This window comes from Sorex fumeus, unplaced genomic scaffold (assembly GCF_029834395.1).
Source record: "Sorex fumeus unplaced genomic scaffold, SorFum_2.1 ptg000095l, whole genome shotgun sequence".
NCBI lineage: Eukaryota > Metazoa > Chordata > Mammalia > Eulipotyphla > Soricidae > Sorex > Sorex fumeus.
In genome coordinates this window covers 14,509,672-14,530,528 of record NW_026606152.1, presented here as the reverse complement: position 1 = coordinate 14,530,528, position 20,857 = coordinate 14,509,672, and the positions used below count along the sequence as shown (strand labels likewise).

Genomic DNA, 20,857 nt, shown 5'->3' with positions numbered 1-20,857 from the left:
GCGGCGGACGAGCGCCGCGTCGCCGTCACGTGACGCGGCGGCCCGCGTGACCCGGAGGCCCCGCCCCCGGGCCCGCCTCCCGCTCTTCCCTCCCGCGGCCCGAGGCGCCGCCACTCGCCCTCGTGACCCGGAGGCCCCGCCCCGGAGCCCGCCTCCCGCTCTGCCCCCCCTCCCGCGGCCTTAGGCGCCGCCGCTCTCCCGCGTACCTGCGCCCGCGGAGCCGGCGAGCAGCTTCCCGGCGGCACTGGCGGCGTCCGGGCCCGCGCGCGCCGGCGTCTCCCCTCCCGGGTAAGGCGCTCGCGGGGCCGCTCCCGTCCTGCTTTCCTCCTCCCGCCGCTTCCCGGCCGGCCCGCCCGGCGTGGCCCGTTACTCCTGCCGGTTACCTCCGGGCTGCGGCCGGGCCGCGACTCGCTCCGCGGGGCTTCTCCGGCCAGCTGGGGGGTGGGGGGCGGGGGCGGCCCCGCGCCCCCTTTCCGGAGTAGGTGCGCGGGGCTTGCTGCGGTGCTCTCTTCACGTTGCTTTGGCGGAGCGGGGACCACCCCGCCGGCCCCCCCGCATCCTCTCTGGGTGCTTCCCGAGCTCCTGGCATCTCCTCCGTCGCCGGGGCAGTGAGTGACGAGCCCTGGTCTTCCACCCCCCCCCCCGGCCCCACCCACCGCGCGGACCCGTCCAGGGGTCCTGCCGCGCTTGGCTGTACCTGGACCCAGGAGCGCGGGGCGCGAGAGAGACGCTTCTCGCCTGCCCGGGAAACTACGTTTTTTTCCACGTAAGATAACTAGCGAGGCATGCTGCGTGCTCTCATCAGTGACTTTTCATATATATATATGGAAAAATAAATAATATATTGTAGTGAGACTTTCCGAAGTCACTGCCGATGGCTCTCCGCTGCTGGGGACTACAGAACAATATTCGATCTCTGTGTTAAAACGTTTGGCAATCTTGTTTGTCTTTAAATCTGTTGTTTCTACGGAGTCTGAGGCGGCCGGGGAAGAAGGTGGTACTCTTGGGGACAAGAATTGTGAGTTTCTAAAACCGATGTGGATCGTGCGTTATTAACAGAGCATAAAGATAAAAGAGGTGGGGGGGGGAGTGATCCAACCCTGATGGTCATTTATTGCCTGTTTTTAACTCTAGAAAGTATCCGTTTGATGTGAGCGTTGGTCGACTTTTAGTTCTTCTCCCCTAGCTCTCAGGATAAAGTAACAGTGTATTTTGGTTCTATTAATATAGCAGCTAATCTGTGGGGTGAATATCTTTTAATCCATCGTGTGAATGCCAGTCTGTTTATTTATGCTTCCAGACAAAGCCTTTTTCCTTTAACTTTCTCTTGAAGAGGAAAGATAGCTAATTTTTAAGGAAGTTTTGTTCACATTGACGTTTATTTATGTATTATTTTTTGAATTTCAGGCCACCTGGCAATGCTCAGGGCTTACTCCCGGCTCTGCAGCCTAGTATTATGTTGCTCAGGGAACCATATGGGATGTTTGAGACTTTCCAAAGATTGAACCCGGGTCAGCTGTGTGCCAGGCTAGCACCTTACCAGCTGTACTATCTCTCTAGTCCCGTCACATTGACTTTTATGTATGTGATCCAAATGATAAGATTCTGGGAATTTCAGAAAACAGCCATTGACCTCAAAATCATCATATTTGCAGATTTAAAAAATACTTAAGATTTTTAAAAAGTTAGTTCTTACATATACCAGCCATGAGCAAGGCTTCTTTTTTTTAATTTAATTTTTATAAAGTTGTTCACGATAATTTATTACATTTAATATACCAACACCAATTCCACCACTATTGCACCTTCCCACCACCATTATTTCCAGTTTTCCCAACCACCACCCAACCCTGCCCCAATAGCAGGTCCTAATTAGTTGATTTTGTATTGCTTGTTACGAGTAATTTTCTAAAAATGATCAAGAAAGATTTCCTTAGAAGAAAGTGTGTGAAGATTGTTGTATCTCACCTTGGAGTCATTAAGCCCTTACGTAAGTAAGAGATTACTAACGTGTTACAGGTGAAGCCTTGTGTGTGCGTTAATATTTTCTTAATCGAGATTGGTTGGTTGCCTTCTGTTTTACATCCCATCCAGTGTGATATGGTACTCTGGTGTATCAGTGGTGTAGAGTCTGAGATGTTGTGCGGCCACACCTGAGTAACGCTTCTTAATAATTCACCCAAACTGTTAATTCTGAGATTATATCCCTCTTTATCTGAAAGTCCGGGAGGAGGATGAAACTGAAGGGAACTTAAGGACCCTTTATTACTATTATACCATCCCTTCCGTATTTCTTGTATTTAACAGTGGCACCTGTTTGTTGATTTTGGTCCATAGGTGTGAAAACCTGATTCAGAAGGACATCTGTGTTCAGTGCTACTCTACTTACAGTAGCCAAGACCTGAAACACCGCAAGTGCCCAGTGCACAAAAGCATAGCATGAATGTGATCTGAGTTTAGCCAAACTAGAGAAAGTAAATCAAATAATCATCTGAATCAATTTTGTCTCATTATTATTTTTGGTTTGGGGGCCACATTCAATATTACTCAGGGTTTACTCCTGGCTCTGTGTTCAGGGAGCACACCTGAGACTCAGGAGATCATATTTGATGTGGAGATCAAACCAGGGTTGGCTGCATGCAAGGCAAGCACCCTACCTGTTGTGCTATCTCTTTGGTCTCTCAGTTATGTAATTAACACACAATATGTATTTAAGAAAGTTTTCACATATTGTCAAGTCTATAATATAGACATATTTTTACATGTTTTCAGGCCAGAGAGAGTACAGAGGTTAAGGTGCTTGCCTTGCATGCGGCTGACCCTGGTTCATCTCTGGCACCACATAATGGTCTCCTGAGCACAGAGCCAGGAATAAGCCCTGAGCACCACCAATGTGCCCCTCACCAAAAAAAAAAAAAAAAAAACCCACCAAGTTTTAAAAGAATGAAAGAAAATTTAGAAAGCACAGAAGAATAGAAAATGTATATCTGTGATTATATCATCCAGAGAACAATATTTTGGGGGCATAAAGTCTCTTTCACTTTGCTAATTTGCTGGGTGTTGCTGTGTTTAACAGTACTGTTAAAGATTTCAGATTTTAAGGGATTAAGTGTGATATCCAAATCTTGCTCATTTCTGAGTGTAGTAATACCAAATGCAGTCTGGCTAGGCGCAGTGTGTGTAGAGCACTTATCTTGCATGTATGAGGGTTTGGGTATTCTATTCCTGGCACCAAAAAAGACAAATTTAAAGAAGTTAAACATTAAAGAAATTTAAAGAGGTTAGTAGGTATATTATGTGTACATGAAAGGTGTGAAATAGCTTCAGAAGATAATGAACCCCACCTGGGAAAGACTGTCTTCAAACCCTTGTTATTTTGGAGTTTGGGATCATACCTGGTGGTGCTCAGAGGCTATTGCTCCTGGTCTGTGCTCATGGATCATTCCTGATGATGCTTGGGGAACCAGATGCCATGCTGGGGATTGAACATGGGTCACGTGCATCCCAAGGCAACTGCCTTAATCCAGTCCTGTACCATCTCTTCGCTCCTCCAATTCTCTCTTATCTAGTTTGTGGAGGTTTGTGGGTTTGTTTTTTTTTTTGGGAGGGGGCCACACCCGGTGATATCAGGGGTTTCTCTTGGCTTTATATTCAGAAATTATTTCTGGCAGTGCCCGGGGGGGCCATATGGGATAACCCCCTGTGGTTTGAATCCTGGTTGGCTGTTTGCAGGGCTAATGCCCTACCCACTGTACATCTCTCTCCAGCCCCACTCTCTTTTTTTTAAGAAATTGAATCAGTGTGAGATACACAGTTACAAAATTGTTTATGATTGAGTTTCAGTCATACAATGTTCCAGCTCTCAACCCTTCACCAGTGTAAATTTTCCACTGAAGATGTCCCCAGACCCTGTTGATGGGCTATGTCTGTCTCTCCCACAGTCCCTATGGCTGTTCTGAAATTAGTGTTTCTTGAGGCTGAGGAAAATTCCAAGGACATTCTTGTCAATGCTTATGAAAAAAGTCTAGTCTTGGGAAGACAGTCTATTTCTTCTTTAAAGCTTTAGTGCCCGAATTTCAAGTGGTATCGTGGAAACTTGAAGTAAATGTACATGGTTGTGACAGTATTTCCAGAGATGACTCCCAGCAAGCCCTGGGCCTGGGTGTCACCGCTACTTCTCCCTTCAAGAGAGGGCTCCTCTTTCTGCTCTGTTTGAGTCTAGGCTGGCCCTGCCCCGTGTTCTGGCTGCTGTCCCATGGCAGAGTGCTGCCCTGTCAGTTTGGGGCTTAGTCCTTAGAGGCTTGGTTAGCTTTTTCTCCAAGAATCTGGTCAGCTTGCAAAGGAAGACTGGGGCCATGTGGAGAGCCGCCTGCAGTGGCCAGGTAGGGGAGAGGCCGTTTCAGTCCTCAAGTTTTCCATGCCTGTGACCTCAGATAACCCTCATTGAGTCAATTCAAGGTACAGAATTGAGGGACCAGGAGATAGTACAGCAATCGGGGTACACACCTAGCATGTTAGTGACCTGGGTCAATTCCCGCCACCATGTGGCCCCCCCCCCCAGGCGTCTCTGGTGTGACCCTGGAGGACCCCAAGCACCATTGCGGTGGTCTAGGTATCCCTTGCACCACACAGCCTGAGCATCTTCACATCCCCACACCCTGTACTGAACTGCTCCTCTGTTGGCTGAGAAATCACTGGTTGGGCCCTCCACTTGGGAGACCCCCAAAACAAAAGCCAACAAGATACCAACTTGAGAGAAATATCAAATTTCTGTTGTTTCAGGTTGCAGAGTTTTGAGTTGGCATGCTACTCAGCAGAGAACTGAAACAGACTAGCATCTTAGCAGAGCCGGGGCCATACCCAGTGCAGCCCTGAGTGGGATCCCTGAGCACAGGCTTGTGGATGTTGGATACAGTAGCTTTAATAAAATATCTCTAAAAAGAATTTTACTTGGAATTTTGTAGGGATGACCTTATTGATTTGGAAGACTTTGGTTATGTGTCATACCCTGTAAGGTAACAGGTTAAGTTAAAGATCTTTTCTTTTATGTGATTGGCTACCATCCGTATGTATCAGTGGTCTCAGCTGCCACTCTGGAGACTGGTTCTAGTCTGCAGGTGTAAATGGTTGTACTGTCAGTCTTAGTCAGTGCTGTGACTTTGTTATCTGACCTGTGTAAAGGAATCTCTCATCACTGAGATGATGACTATGGGGTCAAATGGATATAGGCACTCGTTTGTGTCTACATTTTTGTGGCGAGGAAGTCAGCATCCTGATTGTAGTTTAGTTCCGTACAGGACAGATTGAAGAACACATAGATGGGAAGTGCTTAAGGGTCATGGAGAGTAAATCTTGCACAAACTTCCCTTTCTGGGGTGTATGTTATATAAATCTTGAAACGTGATGAGTAGCACTTCTGGCATTGTCTTTGAATGAGCAAATCCTCTGAGTAGCTTGTATTCTGATTCTAGTTTCTTTCCTGGAAAAGATCTCCAAGGAGATCAGATGGTATCTTTGCAAACCTTTTTGTTTGTTTGATTTTTGCTTTTTGGGTCACACCCAGCGATGCTCAGGGGTTACTCCTGTTCTGCACTCAGGAATTACTCCTGGCGGTGCTCAGATGGGATGCTGGGATTCGAACCCAGGTCGGCCACATGCAAGGCAAACGCCCTACCTGCTGTGCTATTGCTCTAGCCCCATCTTTGCAAACCTTTGGTCTCCTGCTTCTCCTTAGCTTCTTTTGAAGACTTCCTGGTTCCTGCTCTTTCCCATTCTTCCAGGTGGCCAGCTCAGACGGGCCACATTTTTTTTTTTTCTCCACTAAATTTGCTCTTGCTTTCTCCCTTTTACTTGTAACACAGTTTCTTTCTTCATATTTCAGAAGAGATTGTCCCCAAAGGCAAATCATCTCTCCAGTCCAAATTGCTTTACGACTCTCGGGTGATACCAGTGAAAAAAGTTTGAGAATATGGAAAAATTGGAACCCTAACTTAGGGTGGAAGCGAAAGATGTACTCATCAGACTCTCCCCAGGGGAAAGAGAAAGATAGAAATTGTCCCAACTGGCGACTCCCTAATGTGTAACTTTCATCCTTCTTCTCTGTTTTAATGGGTGGTTCTAGCCCCTCTGCTAATCTTAGACTTCTTCATCACATCTGTTACGGTCTCAGAAACCCTCATTTAGTTCTTTATATCCTCTCTATCCTCTGGTTCCTTCACATTAATATTTAAACATTTTCAATCTCTTAAGATGTTTGAGAGAAAAGGATCATACAAGATATATATTATTCTTGACAATTACTACCCTATTTTCTCTTTCATAGTCAAGTTTCTCGAACAAATTATAGTCATTGTTCCTCTTTTTCACCTTTTATGTAAATCTCAAACTATAGTACTCTGGCCTTTTCTGCTCACAATCTCGGGGGAACTTTCTTTAAGGTCACCAGTAATCCTGGGTAAGACCATTGGATGGTTCTAAGTCCTTGCCTGGCTTCTCAGCCTCCGTTGTGTGGTGATTGCGGCCATAAATGTTTGATGCTGACTTCTCATTTCCTTCTCATTTCTTTCTATTCACTAGTCTCGTCTGTGGGCATTCTACTTGTCCCTTTGCTGTTGGAGTTAAATTCTGTCCACCATCCTCTTAGATCATACAGTTTTCCATATCGCGTACTTGGTTTCTACATCTCCAACCCAGATCGGTTTGATTCTCAGTTTCACAAAGCTATGGATTCTGCACATCGCTACTTTGGTAGTCCACAGCCAGCTCAACAGAATGCTGAGAGTAGAACTTGCTTGACCTCATCCTCTGCTGCAGTTAGTGGCAGTACACTTCGCTCCTTTGGGATCTGGTGTAATCTTTTCCTTTCCTTCATCTGTCAGGCTCATCTCAACCCATTCATCCAGTCACAAAACCTTCTAAGTCCATTGCTTGCCCGGTTTTCTCCATGTCCATCTCTCTGTTGGAGGCCATCTTTCTTTCTTCCATGGCTTATTTGCCACAGTCACCATGACTCCCGTCTACGCATTCCTTTCTCGCCCCTGTCTAATCTCCTCTTTAAGTTCCTCCGCTACGTGCATGGGTATGTATTTGTTCCAAGTACCTGCTTTCTCCTTAGGTGGCTGCCACTTCCAGTTCTGTGGTGGCTGTGTCAGAACCTCTCCATCAGAACACAGACCAGCACTTCGTGGCCAGCTTCTGTTTGTGTTTGGACCGCTGTCCCAGATGTGCAGGTTCAGCTGGGAGTAGGAGAAGACAGAGAACATTCTGTAAACATTTATTAACTTAATATGGTGTGGTTCTCTTTGTAAGAGTCTATCTCACAGTGATTCAGTTAAAAAATATTGCGTGGTTCTGTCTGCTTATTGTTCAACTTTTCATTTGACTTTAGACCACTATAAGGTACACTTGATACTTTTCATTCAGTGGAGACTGGATGGAATGACTTTAGAAATATGTTCACATAGGAAGGATTCCTAATACCATAAATTTGACCTTGGGCTCCTTCATTCCCATTTTGAACTCCTTAGGGGAAAAAAAGGAAGTAGCCTTTGTTTTTTTTTTAAAAAATAGCCTGTTGGCCCATCTCTTTTGATGTGCTGTTTTGCAAAGTATGTATGTTCCATGCAATCAAGAACAAAACTGTAGAAGATTTAAAATAATTTAATCATGGAGGTTTCATGTATCTCATAAAAGTAATACTTTGAATGCAAAAATGTATCACGGGCTGGAGTGATAGATAGCACAATGGATAGGGCGTTTGCCATGCACGCAGCCAACCTGGGTTCAATTCCCAGTATCCCATATGGTCCCTCAAGCACCGCCAGGAGTAACCCCTGTGCATCACCAGGTATGACCCAAAAAGCAAAAAAAAAAAAAAAGTATCTCATAAAAGCAATACTTTTTTCTATTTTTTTTTCTATTGGTTGCTTGCTTTGTTTTTCTAATCTGAGTATATAGCAGTAGAATTATTTGTTCACTGCATTGTGCTGCCGGATTCTTTTTTCTTCAGTTGTTTAAGTCTTCTGTGAGTAAAATGAAAGTGGTCCCTTGGATGACAGGCTAAAGAAGGGCTTCTGGTGGCTATCATAGCACACCTTGCTTCAATTCAAAGAGCTTCACTGGAAGTTCCTTCAGCAGAGTAGGGCAGAGCCAGTGTTAGCAAATTCTAAATCAGTGCTGAGGCTGTCTGCAAGTGAAACTGGACTCACCTTGTCACTGATAGAGCTGCATTTTAGGAGGGATGGCAGACATTCCTGCCGAGAGAGCTGTCTTCTCAGAGGTCCTTGGTTTTTGCAAAATTGGTTGAGTATTCAGGACATTTTCCCCCTTTCATTTTTATAGCACAGTAAGCTTGTTGGAAAGAGGATTGGGCCTTGGGTGTGCTTAGACACCCTGGGCATGAGAGTCCCGCTGTGTCCACACAACCACGATAGAACTTCCACCGCAGAACTGGTGAAGTAGTTTTAAAGTATATTTTTATTTTTATTTCTAAAATGTTGAGGCTCTTGTGAGAGTGTTAATACAGCGGGTAGGGCACTTGCCTAGCACGTGGCCAACCCAGGTTTGGTCTGCAATTTCCCATATGTTCGGTCCCCTGAGCACTGCCAGGAGTAATTCCTGAGCCAGAAGTCACTCCTGAACATCACCAGGTGTGGCCCCCAAAACAAAAGCAAAAAAAAATGCTGAAACTAGACTCCCTTGGGAAATAGATGTGGTGTCTGAATCCTAGGCAGAGCATCTGCTCAGACTTAGAAAGCTCAATCGAAGAAATTTGAAAGAAATCAGTAACATTTGACTCTCCCATAACTGGAGAGATTTTATTGAATTCCTTTTACTGTTATATACATGTATGGCATAATATGTTGTAAAGTTGTATTCCAAAGGTTTACCCAAAACCTTAGAAAGCCACTGTTAGAAATCTTTACTAGGATTCAACTCTGTTCTGCTCAAAAAAGGAAAATAGGTAGCCACACTCTTAAATCAGAATGTTCATTGGTTAAAAAAAAAAAAAGTGATGAGAAGGTGGAGAGGTGTTCCCTGAAGAAAAGCTTACTTTTTTTTTTTTAATTTTATTGAATCACTGTGAGATGGTTACAAACTTTCATGTTTGAGTTACAATCAAACAGTGATCAAACACCCATCCCTCCACCAGTGCACATTCCCCCCCACCAATATCCCCGGTATACCCCTCCTTTCTCACCCTCCCCTGCCTCTATGGCAGACATGATTCCCCATAATCTCTCTCTACTTTTGGGCATTGTGGTTTGCAATGCAGACATTGAGTGGTTATCATGTTTGGTCCTTTATCTACTTTCTGCACACATCTCCCATCCCGACCGATTCCTCCAACCATCTTTTTCTTAGTGATCCCTTTTCTATTCCAGCTGCCTTCTCCCCTTTGCTCATGAGGCAGGCTTCCAGCTATGGAGCAATCGATCTGTCCTGTGTATCTACTGTCCTTAGGTGTCAGCCTCATGTTATGCTGTTTCGTACTCCACAAATGAGTGCAGTCCTTCTGTGTCTGTCTCTCTCTTTCTGACTAATTTCACTTAAAATGCTTACATTTTTAGCATCCCCTGGGCTATTGGGAAGTTGATTTCTGGGATTTCATGGAACAGGTTTTTAGGATATGTCGTTTTTATATAGGTGTAGTCGTGCACGTGATTTTCCTGCATTTATACATTGGTAGGTATCACAAGGAGGGTATATTTGCATATTGAATCCCATTGTTTATTATTCCACTTAATCTTTGTATTTTAAGTTTCTGCTTAAGACGCTCTGGCTTTGTTTCGACTACGCTGCTCCTCAGAGGCAGGGGTTAGGATGGCTCAAAGGAGGATTAATAAAATAGCTATCATTTGTTTATATTATCCCATTTTAATTCTTTTTGGTGAGACATCTTAGGCTTAATAACTAACTCCAAATTAATTCCTACCATAACAAACTTGGTAGCTTAACAACTTGGAAAAAGAGAGAAATGATAGGAATAGGGATTTTCAGTGTATATGAGTGCTTTTAATTAACTTTTGAAATTTATAAAATACTAGATTTCATGCTTGATAGCTTGTGTGATGAACTTTAACATATTTAAAATGGATTGTTTTGAGCCAGAGAGATAGTACAGTGGGTAGGACACTTGATGTGTACATGGCTGATCCAGGTTATTCCCTGGTACCATAGATGGCTCCCTGAGTGATGCCTGAGCACAGAGTCAGGAGTGTATTCTGAGCCCAGTTTTGTGTGTCTCCCCCGAAACAAAACTCCAAATAAAATGGATCATTCCAAAAAAATAAGTATTTCCTGTAAGAATATCGATTTCTACAGTGAAGAGTCCAGCCTCACTTAATATCTCCCCGCCCCATGACACTAGAAGAGGAAGAATTTTGTTGCTAATCAGTTCTGCATAGGCACTTGCTCCTGGCTCAGGAATCTTGATTTTTGATGAGATGCAGGTCTCAATAGCAATACGAAAAACTTGGGGTTGAGGTACTGGAGCGAGTAAGGCACTTGCCTTGCACACGGCCAACCTGGGCTCAGCCCCTAGTAGCTCATACAAACCTGAGTCCACCACGAGTAATTCCTGAGTGAAGAGGCAGGAGTTACCCCTGAGTACCTCTAGGTATGGCGCCAAAACCAAAAACATAAATTTGTTTTTAAGTAAAATAAAAATTTAGGGTTGATGTATAAGCACGTGTCTTCACATAGACCAGCCTCCAAACTTATCAGAATGTATCTGGTACAAAGGAACTTTAACTCTCTAGAACTAGATTCCGCCTTACTTGCTGTGTTACCGCTCCAGCACCTCAACCCCAAGTTTTTAGTATTGCTATTGAGTCCTGTATCTCATCAAAAATCAAGATTCCTGAGCCATTTTCTCCATTTCCTGTTATTTTTAAAAGGTTTATAAACATACTCGATACATTTTTGACATATCAGTAAAGCACCATTTTCGGAAGACCCTTCCCTTAATACTTGGTTTCTATAGGGGACAGAAGAATCAGTATTCTCTTGAAGGAATCAGAAGGTTGTTTGTTACTTTACTTCTTGAGTCTCCTTATTGCAAATGTAGCTTTTAAGATGGGAAAGTTGCTATTTGGCTCCCTGTGGAAATTTGCTTTCAGAATACAAAAATAACATAACCTTTTATCCCCACATGCCACAAGCACTTAAGGGACAGTGCCAGTTGCTAGGAAAAGCCAACCCAGGAATCAGGATATGATCGATAGCCCTAATGGACACAGAATAGCTCTAGGGGAATATAGAATCTGTTGTTAAGTGGCAGAGAAGATCTGTAGGTCCAGGTGGGTTGTCTTGTTATCCTCAGAGGGCACTGAACTCTTCTTCAAGCCTCTGCAATCATTGACTCGCCTTTTAATAGACAATGAATGCTAATTCAGGTTAAGCATACAAATGGTATTTATAAGAAATCTTTTCTAAGTAAAATTAATTAAAAATGTTGGAAGACTTGTGACAGAGAACAGAGGTTAAGTCATTTACCTTGCATGTGGCTGACCCTGATTGTTTCAGGTACCCGAGGGTCACATCTGGAGATATTTGAGGGACCACATGATGCCATGGATCAGAAGTAAAGTGTAAGTCACTGAAGGTCCAGGGCCACAGTTCAGTATAAGAGGAATCAGAAAGGTGGACGTTGAGTCTAATCTGTGTCTCTTCCTTCTCTGTGACCTCAGTCATCTCACCCTTGAGTCTTATTTTTATCTGCTAAGAATAGATTATGATCTCTTACATGCACATTGCTTTGTGACAGTAAAATGATGTCTGAAGCATCTACAACAAAGCAGGTTCTTGGTCATTTCTAGTGCCTCCCTTCCTGCTCTTTATTTGCTTTCTTTGATTATATTGCTAGGACTTTGCCAACATCACTGCTCTTGCTCCCGTGCTTCCGGGAGCATGCCCCTCCCTGCTTCTTCATTACATCTCAAACATAAAATTGTAGACTTAAGCACAACAGTTTTTGGAGACCCAGTGTCAGAAAGAAAGTAGCATGCTTCAGTGGTTGACAAAAAAAATCAGGGGAGTGCAAAGAGGACTCACTGGACTGAGCCTATGTGTTGTATGCAAGAGACCAGGGCTCAGTTTCTAGCATTGTATGATCTCCTGAGAACCATGGGGAGTAAGCCCTGAGCACCAACCAATACTGGTTGGGTGTGGTCCCTTTCCAAAAATAATCATCTGGAGCTACTTGGGCCGAGAGGTAAGTCAGTGGTCAGAGGTGCATACGTCATGCTTAGGGGCTTGAGTTAGATCTCGATCACTGTGTGATCCTGCCTTTGGTGATCTGTTTCCCAGCACTGCTGGGTGGAAGCAGGACACATTGCTGGCTGAGCATCAAAATGTCCATTGAACAGGAGGTTAACTGAGTATCAGGAGTGACACCCAGGCACCCCCCAAAATTTGGGAAAAGGAATCAAATCTGAGGATAAGAGAGCTCAGGACTTTTCTCTCAACCATGTGAAGCTTGGGAAATGCTTTTGCTTTACATGATGGGTATAGACATGTAAGATATGACGTGGTATGAGTTTTTTGTTTTTTGTTTTGGGGTGTGGGCCACACCTGTGATGCTCAGTGCTTACTCTTGACTCCATGCTTAAGAATTACTCCTCACATGCTCAGGGGACCATAAAGGATGCCAGGTATTGAACCTGGGTTGTCCACATGCAAGGTAGGCACCTTACCTGCTATACTATCACTTCAATCCTATGAATTTTTTTTTTCTTTTTGGGTCACACCTGGCGATGCACAGGAGTTACTCCTGGCTCTGCACTTGAGTTAACCCTGGTTAACCCTGGGATTAACCCTGGCGGTGCTCAGGGGACTATATGGGATGCTGGGAATCGAACCCGGGTCGGCTGCGTGCAAGGCAAATGCCCTATCCACTGTGCTCTCACTCCAGTCCCTATGAATTGTTTTTTATAATGACGATTAAATTACAAGCCTTTGAAGAGATAGCTTGTAAAATGAAGCTTCAGTGAATTGAGTAGTGGCTGACTCAGTTCACATAATAAGCCATTATTAAGAAAGTTTGCTTGGTTTATTTCAGTAATTACCCACCCCTAGGGCAGATTTGCCTGGTAACTGCTTAACGACTTTATAGTAACTGTGCTGCTGTCAGGAAATGGTTTAATTTTGGGATGAAATATTTCTTGGTGTTATTTTAAATGTGAAACTTACATTTTTAATCCAATTTCACTACCCCTCTCTTTTTATTATTTCTGGTCAAACTTTCATTCTATATTATATAAGGTATTAAAATTTGAAGACTAGCTTTGATATGGTTTGTATTCTAAGAAAATATACTTCCTGGCTTTCTTGGAACTTACCTATCTGCTCGTGTACACACAATGTTTCACTTCTGTGTCTTCTTTTCCTGTTTTGTAAGAGAATCAGCCAGGTTACATGGTGGGGTTGGGAGAAGCATCCCTTTTGTTACATCCAGAAGCATTTAAGTACCTTACAAAGAGCTCTCATAAATCAAGAACAGAGAAAGGAACAGTCCAGTGGTAAAATAGGGACTTTGTGCAAGGATCACACTTGGACTCTTAGGCATGAGATGGGAGGCAGAGTCTGGAGCCAAATCCTAACTGGATGACTCTGAGTCCAGCCTCTATCCCTTTCTAGGATGAATAAATCCTTAAAATCTCTTTGTCTATAAAAGGAGGACTCAATGAATTAATAAGCGTAGATGGTGCTTGAGAACAGTGCTTGGTGCATTTTGCCCAATAAGTGCTAATTGTTAGAGTGGTGTTGGTGTGGCTGTATAGTTTTAGATTTACATTCCTCCCTTCCCTTTGTTATTGTTGTGACCAGGGGTGGCACTCATTTGTGGTGTTTCAGGGTCTTGGTTGCCCATTTGTAGTTGCCTTAGTTGCACCCCCAGAGTTCTCATTTCTTTAGTTCTGCATATGCATATTCTGGGGGCTGTGTATGTTCAGATCCCTGTGGGGCTGACATACCTGCTGGCTGGGGCTTGCGTTCCTCGCTCTAGCACTTGATTACCTTTTTTAGCTGGAGAGCTCGCCAGCGGCCAGACACCTGGCAGGAGGTGGAGATCACATGCCCTTGTGCCTCCAGGGGATTCAGACAGCAGTTTCTGGGGCTGCTTGGCTCCTGTGGGCAGCGCCAGGTGCATGATACCTGGCTGCAGGGCAGGTGCTCTCGCCTAGTTAATTTCTCTCTCTCCTGCGTTAAATTGTTGGTACTGTTATTGCAGTCACCACATGCCTGCTGTAATGCTTGTGCATTTTGAAAGTTTTAGTTGTGTCTGCTAAGGGTTGCAAGTCAGTTTCTATGCATATGTCCTTGGCTGTCATTCTTGCCAGGGTTGCACCTCTTTAGTTTTGGTGTTTGCACGTGTACTCACTAGGGGTCTTGCTCTTGTGATGCTCACTTACATTCTGGTTGTAGAGTTTGCTGCGCTGATCATTACCCATCTGGTCACTGGGAGTCATGCTTCCTGGCCAGGATGCTCACATACTTTTTTTTTTCTTTTTTTTTTTTGCTTTTTGGGTCACACCCGGCGATGCTCAGGGGTTACTCCTGGCTCATGCACTCAGGAATTACTCCTGGCGGTGCTCGGGGGACCATATGGGATGCTGGGAATCGAACCTGGGTCAGCCATGTTGGCTGTGTGCAAGGCAAACGCCCTACCTGCTGTGCTATCGCTCCAGCCCCTCACATACCTTTTAACTGCTGTGCTTGCTGGGGTGTGTGTGTGTGAGGGGTCTCATTCCTTTGTTGTGGTGTTTTCACATGTCTGGCTGTTGTATGACCAATGGTTTCAGGAATCATAGACAGCAGAGCTGCTGGGATCATACATGGTGCATGTGGTAGCACTGGGGATTGAACTTTTAATCGTATACCTGTGAGGCAAGTGTTCTAAGCCACTGATCCATTCCTTTAAGCCTGCAGTGATTTTTTTTTTTTAATTACAGTGATGGGGAGCAAGAGCAATAGTACAGCAGGTAGGGCATTTGCCATGCACACGGCTGACTTGAGTTTGATCCCATATGATCCCCAAGCACCACCAGAAATGATTCCTGAGTGCAGAGCCAGGAGTAACCCCTGAACATCACTGGATATGACCCCCTCCAAAAAAATAAAGGCCAAAAAAATTATGGTGATTTAAAAATATATAAGTAAAATATGATGCCCAACTTCCTGCTTAGCAGAAATGGAAATTTGAATTAAGACTCTGGTCCTGTTGTTAATGCATTTATAATTCTATAAGCAATAATTTATATTATTCTAGAATAATTCTAATTATTCAGGGTCCCCCTGAATAATTAGAATTCTAATTATTCATATAATTGGATGATAAATAATTGTAATTGTTCATAAATAATAAATTGTACAAAATTTATAAACAAGTTAATAAATAATTTATAAATAATCCATAAATACTTCTAATTATTCTAGAATGAAAAGTCAGTAGAGGACAGTTTGAAATAGCTACTAATGATAGAATAGCTATTAGACTTTGAATTGTCAATTTCATTTTTAGGAATTTATTTTAGCAATTTATTCATGAAAAAGATCATGACTGGGTCATCTCAGCAGGTTAGCCTCCGCATCAGACATTCTGCCGGCTCATTCAACCTTGCAGGCCAGTATCCATACCTTGTGCCCATAATTCTTTCTGTGGTTGCTTGTTGCATCCAAGCAGCAGCTCTGCTCATCACACCTCACACTGCACACACATGCTGTCTCTGGCAGAAGACTGGCAGGGAAGGAAAAGTTCAACACCCAGCCCAATTCCTTGCAAACTATAAAGATTCACCCTCAGAGCACAGTAAACACAGTGGAAGAGTTGTATAGAAGCTCCTTGAGTTCAATGAGTGGAAATTGCAGTATGGGGGGCTGGAGCCATAGTAAGGTGGGTAGGGCGTTTGCCTTGCACACGGCTGACCCAGGTTTGATCCCTAGCCTCCCATCTGGTCCCCTGAGCACCGTCAGGAGTAATTTATGAGTGCAGAGCCAGGAGTAACCCCTGAGCACTGCTGGGTGTGACCCGAAAGGTAAGGGAAAAAACGTAACAGGCAACACGGAAGGCTCCACCAGCACCACCCAGTTCTGTAACCTCACAGTGATCGACTGTGGTGACACCATATTGAGGAACCTTAACGAGCTCAGAGAAATGGTGGCACTGGCAGTCAGCAAAGTACAATGAAATATGAGCAAAGATGAGAAAACAAGAGTGGGTTCGCCCAAGTAAATAGTAGGCCAGTGCTTGCTACTGTTTCTGGTTCTGAACTGTTCATGGAATTTGATTCCCATCACTAAATAGTGGGTCAGTGGGACAGTGTTGTTTTTTTTAAATGAGGGGTCAGGGCAGTCTTTTATGCATCATGGAGGTTGGTAGTGAGAGAGAGATGCTATTCTTATTTTCATCTTTCTCTCTCTCTCTCTCTCTCTCTCTCACACACACACACACACACACACACACACAAAACACACATTCTCATTCCTACACGTGGACCTAGTGAACTTAGACGAACTAATAGAGTAACTTCAAACTTTTGTCTCAGTACTTTGGGAGAGGCACAGAGTGGGATAACTAATGAGAGACCTAGTTTCACCCCTTGTCTGTGTCTTGATTGCCGTCCTCATTCTTGAGCACTGACTTGCTACTGATCAAGAGAGATCACGGTTTCTCACAAGTTTTCCCTCCCCTTACAGAAAAAGCCCTAGTTGTGAAGGCGGAGGACAGACCCGATTCTTGCTGGGAGCACGTGTGATTCTTCACCCAGGGAGCACAGAAGGTTCTGGAATTACCTTGTTGTCTTTGCGAGAATCATCTTTTTTGAGGGGTGGGGATGGGCCACGCCAGCTGTGCTCAGGGTTTACTCCTGGCTCTGAGCTCAGGGATGATTTCCGGTGGGACTCTGGGGTCCGTGTGGGGTGCTGGTTATTGAACGCAGGTCGGCATGTGCAAGGCGAGGGCCTCACCTGCTGTACTATCGCCCCGTCCTGGGAAGTGTCCTTTCTAAATGTTGTTTTCGTCTTACCAGTATTCCTGGGGTTCCTGTTTGTCTGATACAGCAGAGATGCCGGCTCACTGATAGACTTGCTTGAAGCCAGAGTCATGGTGGATGTCGGGAAGTGGCCAATCTTCACCCTGCTCTCGCCTCAGGAGATCGCGTCTATTCGGAAGGCGTGTGTCTTTGGCACCTCAGCCAATGAAGCCTTGTATGTTACTGACGATGATGAGGTACGAGTCTCTCAGAACCCATGTTAGGGTCTTTTTTTGGGATCTGGGCTTAAAATGTGCAGTGTGAAGAGTGAGAAATGATGAGGGATAAAGAGAGCTCGAAGTTCTGAACCCTGTGCCTTGCTTGGTTTCTCAGTTTCATTCCCTGCCGCCCCTTCTTTTCTTGAGGTTTTTAGAATAGCCAGATCCCTTCAGACTTGAGGCCTGTCGGCAAAGCTTAACTTTTTCTGACTTGGTGAGAAAAAAGCTTAACTTTTTCTGCCGCCTCCTCCCTCTTGAGCCCTCAAACCAAACTTCAGCTTGTCTTCTGGTCAAGTACATTAGGCCCAAAGATGCAGAAGGTTTTTTAAATTTTTTTTAATTTATTTTTTACTTTTAAGGTCTTTGTATTTGGACTGAACTACAGCAACTGTCTTGGTACTGGAGATAATCAGAGTACGCTCGTCCCCAAGAAGCTAGAAGCCTTGTGTGGAAAGAAGATAAAGAGCCTTAGTTATGGGAGTGGACCCCATGTTCTTCTCAGCACTGAAGGTAAAGAGGGACCAGTGCCAGCTTGTGGTTTGTGGAACTTGAGCAGTAAACTAAGGGCAGGGGAGTGGAGAGAGGACTCTCAGATGCCATGGGTTAATTCATTTCTGTGGGGAAGTACATGAAAGGTTAACTCTTAAACAGTCATGGATGATTTGCTAATCAAGCAGATTTCTGGGATTTTAGATGGCACTCAGTAAATTGTGGAAGATTAAATATAGCAAGTGAAGGGGTCCTCTATCTTAATTTTTCAATGTGTGTGTGGTAGTATGGCAGTTTTCAGATCTTGTACACTTGTTTAAACACAGGTAATAGAATCCTTCTCATTTGTGTTGGTATCATAAGAAAAGAATGTGGGATACATGTGGTTAGATTCTTCTCTTTCTTTCTCCTTTTTTTGACTTTCATTTATTACTATCTTTTTAAATTGATTCACTGTGAGATTCACTGTGAGTCACAAAGTTGTTCATGATTGAGTTTCAGTCATGCAATATTCCAATATCCATCTCTTCACCAGTGCTCATATCTCACCCCTAGTGTCTGCAGTTTCCCTCCCACCTGCCTCTCCGTGCCCTGCCCCTGCAGCCTACTTCTATGTCACTTTTTCTTCTCTCTCTGTCTCTCTGTCTCTGTCTCTCTCTCTCTCTCTTTCTTTTAGGTACTGTGGTTTGCAATACTGTTACTGAATGGATATCATACATATCACTTTACTTCCTTTCAGTACTCAGTTCTTGTCCACAGTCGTTTCCAGTTATCAGTGTCACATTGTTCCCTTCTCCAACCTGACTGCCCCTCTCCACTTGTGGCAAGCTTCCTACCATGGGCCAGTCTTTCTGACCCGTGTTTCTATTTTCCTGTGTATTACCCTCACACTGTGTTTTCCTTCTATGTCTTTCCCTTCTCATTTCACTCAATATGATACTCTCCATGTCCATCCATGTGTAAGCAAATTTCATGATTTCATTTTTCCTGGTGGCTGCGTCTTATTCCGTTGTGTAGATGTACAATAGTATTTTTATCCACTCATCTATTCTCCGGAGCTTGGGTTGTTTCCAGATTCTGGCTATTGTGAATAGTGCTGCAGTGAACATAGGAGTGCAGATGATTTTCTGCAATATGTTTTTGGACACTCAGGGTGTATTCCATGGAGCAGTATTGCTGGGTCATGTGGAAGCTCAACTCCTAGTTTTTTGATGAATGCCCACATTGTTTTCCAAAAAGACTGGACCAGTGGACATTCTACCAGCAGTGAATAAGGGTTCTTTTCTCCCCACATCTGCACCAGCACTGGTTGTTCTTGTTCTTTTTGATGTGTGCCAGTCTCTGTGGCATCATCATTTATTTCTTTCTACCTCCCCAAGCACTCTGAAGGAGATTACGGTCATTTTTGGTAATTCATCTGCACTGTGGGCAGCCAGAACTCTAAAAACGTGTTATATATAACCTCAGTTTCCCCTTCAGGTACCTTTGCTCATGCTCCCTGTCTAGGTCAGGCCCTCTGTATGGGGGGAGGGGGGCGTGGAGGGGCGCGGGTTGTTCTCTGTAGTGTGCAGCGGTTTTTCAATCTTTATTTATCTTTGGATCAGCAGTGGTCCACAGTCCATCAGTTCAAAGGAATCGCATTTGTGAGGCAGATAGTTTCCCTGCATTTTTTGTTTGGTTGGTTTTGGAGCCACACCTGGCGATGCTCAGGGCTTTCTCCTGGCTCTGCACTCAGGGTTTGCTCCTGCTGGGGCGCGGCACCATATGTGGTGCTGGGTCAAACGTGGGTCATCTGTGTGCAAGACAAGCACCCTCTCTGCTGTACCATCACTCCGGCCCTCCAAGTTTTTGTCTGTAGACTGGGGAATCACAGCTTTCATGAATACTGCCACACGTCTAGAATTGAGATTTTCGGTTGCTTTCAACTCCTTTTTCTCTAGCTGAGGGATAGATCTGAGCATGACCATCTAGTGTGAAGTAGAACTGGTGTTGAGCATAATGAAGCGATTATCCCTCTGCTGCATAATCATGCCTCTAGCTGTACACTGGCTCCTTCAGACAGCTACTGCTTTGATGACTGGTTCTGTTTGTCATCCATTTGACCTGATTTAATTTAACATGTCTTTGAGTTTTTTGGGTGCTGGGGGTGGGGAGGGTTGCTGGTGACATACCTGCCAGTGCTCAGGGATCACTGTTGGCGGTGCTAGGGAGACCATATGCTGTGTGGAGAATAAACTGTGATTGATGCAGGCAAGGCAGGCATCTTACCTCCTGTACTATCTCTCTTTCCAACTATTTTTAATTAGTCCTTCACTTATCATAAAATTCTAAGGCAGATTTTTAGAGGAAACATATTAAAACACAGATGTTCTAATTCTTGTTTTTCTTGAACATGATGTCTATAGGAAATTATAGCTTTTTGAACTGTTTTCAAACTCCAGGCATTTTTAACTATCTTGGATACTATAATGAAGATACACACACACACACACACACACACACACACACACACACACACACATATAATCAAATGGCCTGATAGTACAGGGAGTAAGATGCTCCCTTTGCTGACCCCAGGTCTAGCTCTAACACCATGATCATCCTCCAAGCACCACCAAGACTGATTGCAGAGTAGAGACCCAGGGTCCCTGAGCACCACTAACTGTGCCTCACCCCCATCCCACGCCCACAAAATATGCAAAGTCCACTCCAACAACACTACTCATGTCTGGAGAGGTAGTACAGGGGGTAAGGCAAAAACATTTGCCTTGCGTCCTGCTGACTCAGGTTTGAATACTCAGCACCATGTATGGTTCCTTGAACCCACTGTGCCAGGAATAGCTCTAGAACACCACTGGATGTGGCCCAGTGAAAAAAATTTAATATATTTGAAAATAGCAAGAGGTACGATCTCTAAGTTATCAGAATTCCAGAAGGAAAGAGAGAAAGGGCTGGTACTAAAAATAATTGTTGAGAATTTCCACAGTGTGAGGAGGGAGACTTGTAGGCTGATCCAGGAGGCCCAGAGAGTGCCAAACAGAACCCAGAACAACACCAAGACACAGTGTAGTCAAAATGGCAAGAGTCAGAGATCATTTAAAGCGTCAAAAGAAAGTAAAG

At 44.2% G+C, this 20,857-nt stretch overlaps 1 protein-coding gene across 2 annotated transcripts in view; it reads left to right on the top strand.

Annotated features, from left to right (window-relative positions):
* Nucleotides 1-272: 272 nt before the first annotated feature.
* RCBTB1 (RCC1 and BTB domain containing protein 1) overlaps nucleotides 273-20,857 on the top strand; it is a 56,519-nt gene continuing 35,934 nt past the window's right edge. Inside the window, exons 1-4 of one of the 2 annotated variants that reach the window (XM_056133056.1) lie at nucleotides 273-288; nucleotides 16,696-16,778; nucleotides 17,059-17,227; nucleotides 17,608-17,758. In XM_056133056.1, the coding sequence (XP_055989031.1) occupies nucleotides 17,102-17,227; nucleotides 17,608-17,758 (277 nt within the window). In that variant the 5' untranslated portion in view covers nucleotides 273-288; nucleotides 16,696-16,778; nucleotides 17,059-17,101. Of the gene's footprint in view, nucleotides 289-16,695; nucleotides 16,779-17,058; nucleotides 17,228-17,607; nucleotides 17,759-20,857 lie in introns of those variants that run through there. The other variant, XM_056133057.1, reaches the window with a different exon arrangement.